Source organism: Mastomys coucha, unplaced genomic scaffold, assembly GCF_008632895.1.
Source record: "Mastomys coucha isolate ucsf_1 unplaced genomic scaffold, UCSF_Mcou_1 pScaffold8, whole genome shotgun sequence".
NCBI lineage: Eukaryota > Metazoa > Chordata > Mammalia > Rodentia > Muridae > Mastomys > Mastomys coucha.
The window spans coordinates 54,913,446-54,926,641 of record NW_022196914.1 but is presented as its reverse complement, the minus strand read 5'-3'; the positions used below and the strand labels follow the sequence as shown (position 1 = coordinate 54,926,641).

Here is a 13,196-nt window from a genome sequence, read left to right as displayed (position 1 = left end):
AGTCAAAACTGCAATGAGAATTCTGCCAGTCTCCATGTATCATGAGGTGATTGCTTCTGAGATAGCAAGCAGGCATCTATTACTCAGACCACATTCCAAGAGGCTGTAAAACCATTAACCAAAGGTCATAAAAAGGGAACTAACGATTTACTTTAGGTGATAGGATAGAAGATAAAATACTGACTGGGTTTATCTATGCAAAACTCCACTAATTATTTCTTCAAAAAAGTTATAGTTTTTAACTCTCCATGAACCTGTTGAGCTTGGGACTGATGATGAATGTTTAGTCAGATAATCTCTCCTAATGAATATGCATTTAAACATTCTCTGTTGTAAACTTATTTATGATTTGAATTTATGTGTAAACTTGTGATGAACTTTTTACCATATGATATTGTATTCTGAAAGATGTATAAGTGCTGAGGACAAAGAGAGGAAAACATTCCCCTTATCCCTTTTTTTCTTAGACACCCCTTATCCCAAGCCCCTTTTCCTTTATTTCTTAGAGAGCTTTCATAGGAAACTGTAAAACTGAAAGAAGAACCACCGGGCTGTCCGCTGCCCCACCCCACCCCTCACTCTCTCTCATCCCCCCACCCCCTCCCCTGCAACTTTGTTTTTATTCTTTTCAGAGAGGGCTTCTCTGTGTAGTCTTAGCTGTTCTGTAACTTGCTCTGAAGATCAGGTGGCCCTCAAACTCAGAGATCTGCCTGCTTCCCCTCCCCCACTCCAGACCTCCAGTGCTCTGACTAAAGGCATGGGCTACCACTTCCCCTCCCCATTCAAAGGTGTTTATACTTAACTGGAGAAAGTTACAAGCTGTCCATGTATGTCAGCCACAGCATGCATGGTCTTACCTTAGCCACTTTTCTGGGGGCAGGTTCACTGTCAGAGCCCGACTCTGACTCAGACTCAGACGAACTGTCTTCTATGGAACTGGACTCCTCACTGGGCGATTCAGAAGCTTTGGATTTGTCATTTTTCTTTTCCCTATCTTCTGAATCACTGTGAGTAAAGATGAATTTTGAGATATAAACTGCAAACCCTTATGTAGACAAATTAAAGTAATTTTATAAAACACAATAAAGATGGTTTAAAAATCCTGAGATATAAAAATTAAATAAGGGGGCTGGAGAGATGGCTCAGTGGTTAAGAGCACTGACTACTCTTCTAAAGGTCCTGAGTTCAAATCCCAGCAACCACATCGTGGCTCACAACCATCCATAATGAGATCTGACTCCCTCTTCTGGAGAGTCTGAAGACAGCTACAGTGTAGCTACATATAATAAATAAATAAATCTCTTTAAAAAGGAAAAAAAAAAGGAAGAAAAAGAAAATTAAATAAGGGCTGCCTAGATGACTCCATGGGTGATGGTCTCTGCAGCTAAGCGTGACAACCACAGTCTGATCTTCAGGACCTACACAGAGAAGGACAGAATCCAACTCCATAGGTAGTCCTCTGATCCCCACACGAGCACTGGGAAGCATGCGCTCACACAGAAACAGATTAAATTTAATGAATAATAGTGTTACCAAGTAAGCTGGAACAACTTCAAATGCAAAATCATGAAACAGCACTAGCTGATATAATCAGTAACCACACAGAAAAATACTATGAAGGGCCAGTTGGCTTTGTGGTAATTAAGAGTTAACAGTAAGAAATTCTAAGAACTCAGGCTGAGTTTTAGAATGAAGTCTCAAATATGGCTTACTGATAAGTTTAAAACATCTACTTTTCTCAATAGACCTACATTTGGTTGACTTTGTTTCTTTCTGAGAAAATTAATGAGACAAGCACACAAATGTAATCTTAGATACATTATGTAAGAAGGTGTTAATTGGCTCAGAGGAAACTACTTGTTTACTCAGAGATAGGGTCTTGCTTTGTTGCTATGAAACCCAGGCTAGCTTTACACTTGGGCTTCCATCCTCATACTCCAAATGCTGGGAAGAAGGTGTATGCCACCACGTCACACTCTTAACAGGCTTCTTTTATATACTGTTTCACTAAAAGTGCTATCCACTTATTCACTGAGTCAACTAGTATTTATTACTGATTTGTTAGCCCCATGCTAGGTACTAAAGATAACAACAGTGAAGAGACACAGGTGACCTGTATGTCAACTCAGTGTCTGTAGTGCACTGGAGCATACAGAGAAATACAATGGCAGTGACAAGGCACACAAGCAATATGCTGCACAGTCAGGTTCTTTATGACAACACTCAAAGGGACACCTACGATAGATAACGCAGGATTAGGGAGCTTCTTGAGAAACACAAGTGGGGGAGTAGGCAAATCAGAACTATTCCCCACAGAGAACACAGAGCACGGACTGCCTCCAGGTCCCACAAAATGAAAGTCTAGTTCCTATCACTGTGTGCGCTTGTGCAAGTACGTGCGTGTATGCACATGTGTGAGCTCCTTTAAAACTCTAACCTGGGGACTACTAGAGAGAGCTCAGCAGTTAAGAGTGCATACAGCACTTATACAAGGCCCTGGGCTCAGGTCTAAGCACCCACATGACAGCTTACAATAGCCTGTAACTTTCAGGCTCCTGTCTGTTGTGGTGCACACAGACTCACGTATGCACATGCACTTGCACACGTGCAATCAGACAATCAATCTAACGTTTTTCTGTTTTGTTTCTAATAATCTCCCTTAGGCCAGACAGTTCTAGATGCTTCATTCCAATAATCTACTGCAGATGCTCCCTTCCTGGCTTTATTATGATCCTATCTGTGGTTAAATCGCTTTAAGGACACACTGGTGTGAGAGGGAATCCTGAACTCTGATGTCCTAACCCCCTCCGTCCACCAAGCTATTGTCTCTACCTTGAAGACACTTTGGAAGGTTAAGACTGAACATGTTATTAACAAACACCTGTCACTACTAAAGAGTAGTTTCTGCATAGATTTAAAGATTATCAAGAACTTCCAAAGTTGTTCGGGCAAACAGCAAACAAACTCTAAGAGACAGGCTACAGGACCAGGAGGGGGGGGAGCAGCGTGGGAAGAAGGATCAATAGCTCTCAGAATTGATTTCTGGGGAGGAAATATGGTTGCTGTTTATTAAAAATGGAGCAATGGCAACATCTCAGTGCACATGTAATTATATTTGAAGATGGAAAAATATGTTGTTTTCTCTCCTACAAAATAGTAGCAATATATATTGTCCCCAATCCACTGTTTAAAACATGGGCCTGGAAAGAGAACGGCTTAGACTACCTTTGGTTCACTTTGGTGTAATGATTACTTTGAATTTAAACATAAATAAGAATTTAACAAAAACATTTCTTAAGGAAAAAAATTAGGAAACTGGTATGTGATTAAAAGCATATATCATGATGACATGTGCCATCCGAGGAAACACTGCTATGCAGAGGAACATATCTAGAAACAAGCACTTTCCCAAAGCAGATCAGCACAGCACAGCTAGTCTGATGTGAAAGCTAAGCAGTGTCCTCAAACACCGGGGATGACAAGCCAAGGCCTCACTCTCCTGCAACAAGGGAGCTACTCTAAGGGGACTTCACTCCTAGTACTGCAGATAAGATTTTAAAGGTAAAAGTGTTATTTTATTATGCATCACTCAATTCTGATGGTAATTATTGTTTACCTTACTGCTTAGAGTTTCAGATGTTAACCTAATGAGAAGAATTTACTGGTAACTAGGTTTTTAACTTTGCAATGATGAAAAGCCTGTATTAATTTAACCTACAGATTTCATTTGTTCTGAACAGGAAAAACAATATAAATCACTTTTAAAATCATTAAATCCTGACTTAAATTAATAAAGTCATAATTAGGGCATTATGCTGTGTTTGTTATGGAAGTGGCAGGGCGAGCTGCTTTAATTACTGTCTGTAATAAAAGGAGCAGAGAGCGTACTGCTTGCAATCAGTGCTGTCAGCCACGACTGAGCCAAGCTGCAAGCTCATCACGGGAGTGGGCAGCAAGCCCCGAGAAGGGCCAGGGAGTCAGCAGAGGCCACTCTGACAGCAGCGGGGGGTAGGGGTAGCAACAGAGCCACACAATCCAAGGTATTAGACCCAATTACTCAAAATCTTAATGATGCTGTTGATAATAGCAGATCTTGAAAAGCACTAACCCTTATATATCTTCTGACCGTCTTCCTTCACAGCCTTTGACTCTGATATTTTGGATCATGATTTTTTTAATGTAACATTATTTAGAAATATCAATTGTCTTGGTTACATAATGGCAAAGTGCTGAAGGATTTAATTTTAGCACTCAGCAAAATTGCTGCAAAAGGTAATTAAGTGTTTCATCCTTACTGCTTATCTCTTAAGGCAGCCTTCCAAGGTGAAAATGAACCCTAAGATCTGCTCACGTTCAAAATAAAACCCAAGCATGGAACCCAAGTCAAGGTTTAACACCTGTTTTGGAGAAATTACATGGGTATTTTCTAACTTGAGAATTAGGGAGAAACAGTAACTCTGGGGAACTTCTTGAGGAAAACTGACTACATCACCTTTTCCTCTTGGTTTTGGAGTTCCTCTTGGCCACCTTCTGGTGTTCCGCTTCCGCCTCGCTTCCAGACTCACTGTCTTGTCCACTGGACGAATCCTCGCTGCTGTCCTCGCTGCTGCTGCCCGTGTCTCCACTCTCGCTTCCAGACCCGCTCTCTGCAAGACAGAGCAGCTTCTCTTTCACTTAAACCATCTAATTACGTGTAGGGCACCGTAACCATGCACAGTAGCTGAGGGGAAGGTACTGACTTGGATGGACCTTGTCTGTTCAGAGGCAATCTGGAAGGACGCAGACGGACACAAGATGCTCTGATAATGGGTAGAGCAAAGGCAAGATAAGCAAGGAAACCAACTTGAGAGGGTCTCTCTTTTAAACCTAAAGCAGCTAGCTATGGCATGCCTTTGTTTGTTTTAAAGAATGAATAAGAGTGGTATAAGAAAGAAATCATTTTGAATTCTACTACTTTTTACTGAAATTTTTATTTAGTGAAAAATAAAGCAATAGTTATATCTTCCAAGGAACCAATTTTGAGAGGGAAAACAGCTTTTAAGTCATTCCCCCAAAATGTCTAAGTATATAAGCAGCAAGCAAAATTCCTAAAGAGCTATGACTTTTGCTAGCCTGAGTCTCTCAGTCTGAGATAATATAGCACACCGGTGTTCTTACAGAAGTGATAAATTAAGAGCTGTGTATGATGGAGCACACTTGTAATTCTAGGATTCAGGAGGCTGAGGCAGGATAAATAAGCTTGAGTTCAAGGCCAGCCTGGGCTACATGTGGGCCATTCTCTCAAAATACATATATATTAGTGTATGTATTAAAATGCAGCCTAACATTCACTATTACAAATGACTATAGGTGCAGAGCTGTACACTAAAGAACATCCCATTGACCCTGCTCATCCCTTACCTCAGCACAAACAACCTGAGCTTAAACATTGTCCCAACACCTTTCCTTTCCACGCCACAGTGCAAGCCAGGATAGCTGGTGCTTTCAGACTGTCACAGAGTTGGCTATGAAGCAGGGTTCTTCTGTGAGGTGTCCAGGTTCAAATCCTGGCTATGCTACTCGGCAGCTCTAAGACTGCAAGTTGAGCAACCTCTGACTCACAGTTTCCTTTTCAGCAGGGAAATACTTCAGAGTTGCTGGGACAAGTACATGACTGGAAGCTTATGCCAGTGATGGGAGCACAACAGAACTGCACACAAGAAGGCACCCGCCATGACACCTATCACAAACCTACCCAAACAAAGCTTCTCAACAAAGGCATTGGGGATGTGGAGGGAAATCAAAGTCAGTCAGTCAGTCAGTCAGTCAGTCAGTCTGTCTGTCTGTCTGTCTGTCTGTCTGTCTCTCTCACACACACACATACAAACAGAGACAGAGACAGAGACAGAGACAGAGAGAGAATGTAGTATAACTGGTTCAAACTAGAAATAACAAAAAGAAATTACAGGGCTGAGAGATGGCTCAGTGGATAAACTGCTTGCTGCACAAGCACGAGAAGCTATGTATATTTGCCCCCCCCAGCACCCAACACTGTAAAAGCCACGCATGTGGTGTGCATCTACTAGTGTTGGGTAGAGGGGGATGAATGAGGAGGTGACTGGTGCTCATTAGTCAGCTTAGAAAAAAACAGTGAACTATAGATTCAGTGAAAGAGACATCTGACATTGACATATGGTCTCCACACATGCATGCACAGTTGAACACTCTCATCTCACACACAAGTATACACCACACCCACCCATCCACCATCCAACCCTCACACTAAGAATAAGGGAGCAGGCAGCAAATTCATCCACTGCCTGTCATCACATGGGAGTTAATGGCAATCTAGATCCGGCACACATTGGGCAGTTATTTTTCCTCTGGGTGTACAGAAGAACCTCTCATGCAGGACTCACTATTGTGTATTCAGACAAGCTCATAATGCCATAAGGATGTTGAACAATGTTAATCTAGAAACAGGCCCAAGCTTGTAAACAAATAGGATGGAGACACATGTGTAGGGTATAAAATAAAGTGCATGATTACCTACAGAAACAATCCAATTAACTATGGAAACAATCTTTCTCTATGGTCTACCTCTCAAAGTTACATATTTTCTATGTTAACCTTTCAGTTGGGGTATTTGGCTTATTATATAAGAAAATAATATATCGGGGTTAATTTATCAGCTATTACAAAGATATTCATAGGGCAGGTGAGAAAGCAGTAGAGAACTAGGTGATATAGTCTTGGGCCAGAGCTACCACCATGTTACACTTTTGACTTGTGATTCAAACATGTCCACTAATGTAAATCACATGCAAAATTTTAGTTATAAAGTTTTTGGTTTTGGTTTCGTTTTTTTTTTTTGGGGGGGGGGGGGCTTCCAAGACAGGGTTTCTCTGTGTAGCCCTGGCTCTTCTGAAACTCTCTCTGTAGACTAGACCACACTGGCCTTGATCAAGAGATCTGCCTGCCTCTGCCTCTCCAGTGCTGGGATTAAAGGCATGCTTTTAAAGTCTTCTTCTTCAGCTATCAGATGGAAAGGTAGGTGCCTCATTTATCAGTTAGTACGGCTGAAGCACAGGATTCTCAATCCATACTCTTTTCAATCCATATTGCTCTCAACTTTCTAGTTCTGAAAATAAATAAATTCTGAAATGTCTTAAGTTTAGTAACAGACTGGAGGGAGAAAGAAAGGAAAAGATAAGGGACATCCACAGGCAATCTACAGTGAGACAATACACTTCAATTATAAAGCCCACCACTGTCACTGCTGCTATCAGAGGGATCCTCATCCTCATCTTCCTTTTCCTCTTCTTCCTCTTCCTCTTCCTCATCTTCCTCAGATTCAGAGTAAAATTTCTTCACAGGTTTTTCTTTCTTTGTTTTTCCTAGTGTAGTCCATTCTTTTGCCTGTTTATATAAACAAATAAAACATTAATGAATTCTTATTATGGGATACATACTCCTGACAAGTTCACTATGAACTCAGACAAGAAGTTTGAGGCTTCCTTAGAGAAACCAAGTGCTAGACATGCAGTCCCAACAGCAAAGGTATCCAGTTTCAAACATAGCATATACACTCTCATTCAAAGCCCAGTGTTACATCACTCACATTATATTTCCAGACTGTTTAACAAATGTATATATTTGTTGGTCCAAAGAAAATTTAACCTACAGTAACAACAATTAACAAACTTGATACTTAAGAGGAAAAACGCAAGCAAACTCTAGTGAATGTTGGCAGTAGATACTCCTCCTCTTGCTAAGCTCAAGCCTGACTCCTCATAGATAACGTGTCTAACCCATGTGGGATGCTTTTCCATACCGGTCTGGGCACCTATCTCTCCCAGACTGCCTCAGGAGGTTCCCAACTAGTGACTTGCTTCTTCTCTCCATGAAGTCCAACTAAAGTCTGCTGAACTCAGCAGCTGGACAGTCAGGACCAGCTACTCTCTGGTTTCCAACATTCGTGGCTCCCCATTTCACTCTGTTACATGGGCAAAGTCCACGCCGGTCTCCCTCCCCAGGCATGGCAAGCTGTTCTCACTCACTTCCTTTTGCTCGTGGAGGTCTGCTCCGTATGAGGGTCATGCTCAGTGATTCCACCTCAACACAACTCCAACTCCTGTACAACACAATACTAGCTGCCTTCTAATACACTGTGGGATTTATGGACTTTTTACTTCCCCAGAGTATTGATTTCTAACCACTGTACAATGGAATACCATAAGTAAGTCTGTTACAATAAATATTAGTTACAACTGTTATACCATTAAAGATTTCAAACTTATGTTCAGAAAATATTTGTTTGCATTTAAGAAAATTATCTTCTTTGGTGTCCACTAAACACAGCCTTAGAAGAAGTCTTTACTATAAGTCTGTCATAACCACAACCTTAATTCATTGTGGAAAAATTAAGTCTCATGCCTTCTCTACTAAAAATCAAGAAAATGAAAGCTTAAAAACTCCAAACAGTTAAGATTCACTTATTTATTACTCTTTTGATTGAGTTTCCAGAGTGTGCCAGCATGATAGTGTATATGTATATAGATAGATATACTTATATATATTTAAACATATGTATATATAGAGTATATATATATATATATGTGTGTGTGTGTGTGTGTGTGTATGTGCACGCGCACACATGTATTATCGTAAAGGAATTTGCAGCATGATACACCAAAGGCTCATTACAGTTTTCTGGGAATATGTTTTAAAATGTTAATACAAATAAAAATATTTATGCTTTAAAAAAAAATGCCGAGAGAAGCTCCAGTTGCCTGAAAAATTATTACTTGGGAAATGATAAGAAAACTAATAAACATAATTTGAATACATGAGTTTCCACATCCACAATAGTTTCATACATTAAAGGCCTAAAGCCTAACACCACTGGATTCTCATTTTGGTATTAGAGCTATAGAGCTGTAAGCAAAAGAATAGAAGCAAAAACAGGAAAAGAGACGGAGACATGGGAAAGCTAAGGTCCTTCACACAGCATGCTAACTATATGTTTATAAAGCAAAATGTCCTTGATATGCAAAAGAAAGTCTTGTGTAACTGGAAAAAAGGATTTTCTGTAACTAAACAAAATACTCTAAAGTAGCCACAAAACTCACTGGTACCTTAATATAAATATACATCATATCTGATATCCTGGAAATGGTGGTGTGTAATTCAAAGTGACTTCTAGTGTCAACCTGACTAGGCTCCCTGTTGTTTTGATTAAAATGTCAGATTATCTAAGCCTCAGCCATTTTTCTTCCTAAGTTATATTTCATAATAATGAGATTTGACCTTAGAGGATCACTAGATAGTAAACCCAGAATAATACAGTGTATCATGTGCACAAAAGGCGCTGATATGACTTCAGGGGGAAGACTATACAGAGCAAGGCAAAATAGGATGATCTGAACCACACTTCCTGCAGTCAGAAATGCATCTCAAAATAGAATTATATTGTATTTATATTTCATTAAATCTCTCATAGAGCTTTTTAAGCCACTATCTCAGAAACTGATAGAAGAAATCTGTTTGTTCTATGGCTTAAATGGATACCTTTACATCTGGTTCCATTAGCTGTAATTATTCTCCATACACTATTAATTATTAATTTCAGAAGTATAGCCAGCAATATGAAAAAGAAACCAATTTGTCTCTGTTGAACAGGACAACTGAAATGAAGATAAGAAAAGAGATAAGAAAAGAGATTGCTTATGTACTGTCCCTATAAAAGAGTTAATGCTTAGAACATGTGAAAATGTAAGAAGGCAGTCAACCTTACAATACCACAGAGGCAAAATTCAAATGCATAGCATTGCTATCAATTTCTAAGAAGATAGCTCTTTCCAGAGGGAAGAGAGAGGACGGGAGAGTGGGAAAGTATGGTAGGAGAACAAAAGGATTGTTCTACTTGAGCTAGAGTACTGTGTAGCCAATTAGGCAAGAGGAGAACAAGGTAAGAGCTAGCATACTTATCAGGAAAAAGGGTGTCTACACAAGAATCACAGCAGAGAACACTCGCTTCATATTCCGGCATCTAACCAAACTTGTACACACAAGGGAAATGTGCTCAACAATGCTTACTGTTTGGGTGAAAAATAAGAAAACTTAGCCTCAAGCCTGAACAGGCATGCAATGGGTTTTTATAACTTTAATTTATCATATTTATATTTTATTTTTAGTACATGTGTTTTATGTGTTCATGGGGTGAGGGTTGAGTGTGGAGGCCAGAGTCAATGGTTTGGATCTTCATGAGCCTGGCACTCAAAATTCAGCCAGAAGGGCTGGCTGTGAATGCCAGGGCCAATCTCATGTCTGTACCTCACCAGCATGGGTTTACAGATGTACTTCACAACTGGATTTCTATGTGGGTACTGGGGATCAGACTCGGATCTTCATGCCTGCTTGGCATGCACTTTACCAAGTAAGCATCTCCCCAGCTGGTTTTCATCATTTGCTAGACCATGAAAATGATGGCACTGAGCATAGACAGCAGTGATCTACATACGAGCTCTGGCATTCTCTCCTTGATTACACAGGAAAGCATGGAGAACACGCCAGACAGCAGACATGGGACTAGAACCCTGGTCTGCAGGAGCTATAGGAGTTTGCACTTATTTAGGCTTTATAAACCTTGGTTTCCTCACCTATAAAATGGAAATACCAAGCCTGGCATGATGGGATACATCTTTAATTCCAACACGTGGGAGACAAAGGCAGGTGGATTTCTGTTTGAGGTCAGCCTGTTCTACATAGTGAGTTGTAGGACAGCCAGAACTGTACAAAAAAACTGTCTCAAAAACAAACAAACAAAGAAAACAACAACAACAAACCCCCCCAAACAAAACAACAATAACAAAAAAAGAAATGGGGTAGATGAGGGTACCATTATGGGGTTAAACAAGCTGGTATGTCACACATCACTGACAGGCCTCTGACCTAAGCTACTATTAATCATCTGCTGCCAGACATGGTCCAAGGCCAGTGTAAGTTTTGTATTCAAGAGAAAGCTGTTTCTCAGCGTAATCATATTACATGGTTATGCCATTAATGGAATTATATTTAAAATAATGATTTCCTTCCTTTGCATGTGGAAGAGAACAAGGGCACTAACTAGTTTTCCAACCGGAGTTAATGGTAAAGGCTTCTGTTTATCTAAATTCTAGTTCACTGTGCCATTTATATGAAGAAAAGATTAAGAACATAATTCTCATCTGCTCCATTTAAATTAAAAGGCAATGAATATATTCATACAATTTCTAGGTACAAACAAAATACCTTTCATTATCAAACTTACTATGAAATAATAAGCAGGTAATGCTAGTAAACAGTAGTAATTATTTAAACCTAACATATTTAAGAAAAGATTTAGAAAATATAATATGGCAATCTTTTTTAAATGTAAAAAGTGTACTATTTATTTTTAGTTGTAACCTTATCAAGGTTGTCTTTGCTACATAATGCCCCTATTTATCTTTAAGCATCACTTAAAACTGAGCTCATCAGAAAATCCAGTACATTTTGTACAGGTTTTTCTTTTCTGGAAAAGAACAGCAAAAATTATTTATAAAAACACTGACAGGAAGCTTACAAATCTCCAACAAAGTAGAAAAAGCTCAATCCATTGAAACTAAATACCTTAGAAATTGAATCTACACAGCTACAAATGCAATCGCACAAATGTGGCTGGCACTGATGCAGAGAATTCAATTCTCCATTTCCTTGAAGCAGAGAGCAGCCCACGTACAGCAGCACCACACTGTTCAGTTCCTCTAAGGAAGGTGTATCAAACACATTACATTCAGAAACACAAGAGCAGCATGCAGTTTTCAGCCCAAAGGAGTTTATATAAAATGGTAGTTGCCCCAGAAGCTCTCATTGCTAGAACAAAATTAATCTCAGAAAGGTCAACTTACTGACTCTATTACTTCTACATTGCGAACCGATGGGTCAGGCGCCACCTCTGGCCAATTAGATAATTCCAGGTACCCAGACGCTTTACTGTTGAGAGTATGAGATAAGGTGCCAAGCTGGAAATGATCCCTATCTATTAAAAAATGGAGGAAAATAGAAAATAAACAATATGAGCTGTATATAACAGATGACAATCATATCAGAGCTCAAGGTAATTGGCATATTACCACAAATGTCAAGGAATAAATATAAACCAGGAAGCTCTTCATAGGTCAGAAAACTGATTTCAGCCCATAGATTACAATAATCTCCCCCATAATGGTCAATAAAAAAGCTAATCAGTCAGTGTGTTTAGAGGTGTTGCTCTGAAATGTAGCTTCTCTAAAAATTACTTTACTGTGAATATTAGGAATGACAGCGCAGTTAAACAATCCATATACATGCCTTGGCACAAACACATTCAGAATTTCAATAGTTTTTGTGCCAAACTGAACTGCATTTACTGTTTTACTACAATTAAATAAGAAATAATGTGGAAATCAAGCTACATACCCACGTAATCCCAACCATAATAGCTACTTGTTAACTGAGAAGATATTTAATTAGTCCCCTTTTTTAAAAAGCTGAGGAAAAGAACACAAGTTCCTTCTTTGAAAAATGAACTTGAATATTGGATGAAATAATTTCTTCTAAGATGCTGACATTAGTACACATGTAAATTTAATTAATAACTTACTATGAGGTATCAGCAAATAAAAGTATTTAAAGCAGAAATAAAGCCCATGTCTATAAGAACAAAACAGCTATTTTATCTACTGTTCAGTTAAACTGCCTAATGAGAAGAAAAACCAGAGGACCTGAAATTATTTGAGAGAACAAGGTCTACAGAAAAATAAACTTTAACAAACATAAAAATAAAACTCGCCCTGCTGAACAGATGAACAAGCATAAGCACACTGTTCTCGTGTATTGACATGGAAGTTGTGTATGTTTCTTAGAGATATATCTGAAGCACATCAGGAATGGACACACTGACACATTTTAGGTAACGTCTTTTACACTTCTGCATCAGATAATACCTTTAAAGGGAGACTCTAGCAGTGGCGCAGGCTTCTGTGCTAGGAAGATTTTTTTGGCATATTTACTTAAAGCTCCACTCTTCTCGTTCGGAACAATAAGCTGCCTAATAAATCTTGTGCGGTCTCTGATGTCGTAGTTTTGATCATACTTGCCGAGATTTAATATGTACTGGGTAAGCAATTTTGTCTGTCCGGGAAAAAAAAAAAAAA

The 13,196-nt window shown here is 39.3% G+C and overlaps 1 protein-coding gene across 1 annotated transcript in view; it reads right to left on the bottom strand.

The window, feature by feature from the left end:
• The window catches only part of Ap3b1 (adaptor related protein complex 3 subunit beta 1), a 210,467-nt gene that overhangs the window by 79,987 nt on the left and 117,284 nt on the right, over positions 1 to 13,196 (bottom strand). The window contains exons 16-20 of the mRNA XM_031360065.1: positions 12,987 to 13,173; positions 11,910 to 12,040; positions 7,248 to 7,398; positions 4,493 to 4,646; positions 858 to 1,005 (exon numbers count right to left, since the gene is read on the bottom strand). Coding sequence (XP_031215925.1) covers positions 858 to 1,005; positions 4,493 to 4,646; positions 7,248 to 7,398; positions 11,910 to 12,040; positions 12,987 to 13,173 — 771 coding nt within the window. The remainder of the gene's footprint in view (positions 1 to 857; positions 1,006 to 4,492; positions 4,647 to 7,247; positions 7,399 to 11,909; positions 12,041 to 12,986; positions 13,174 to 13,196) is intronic.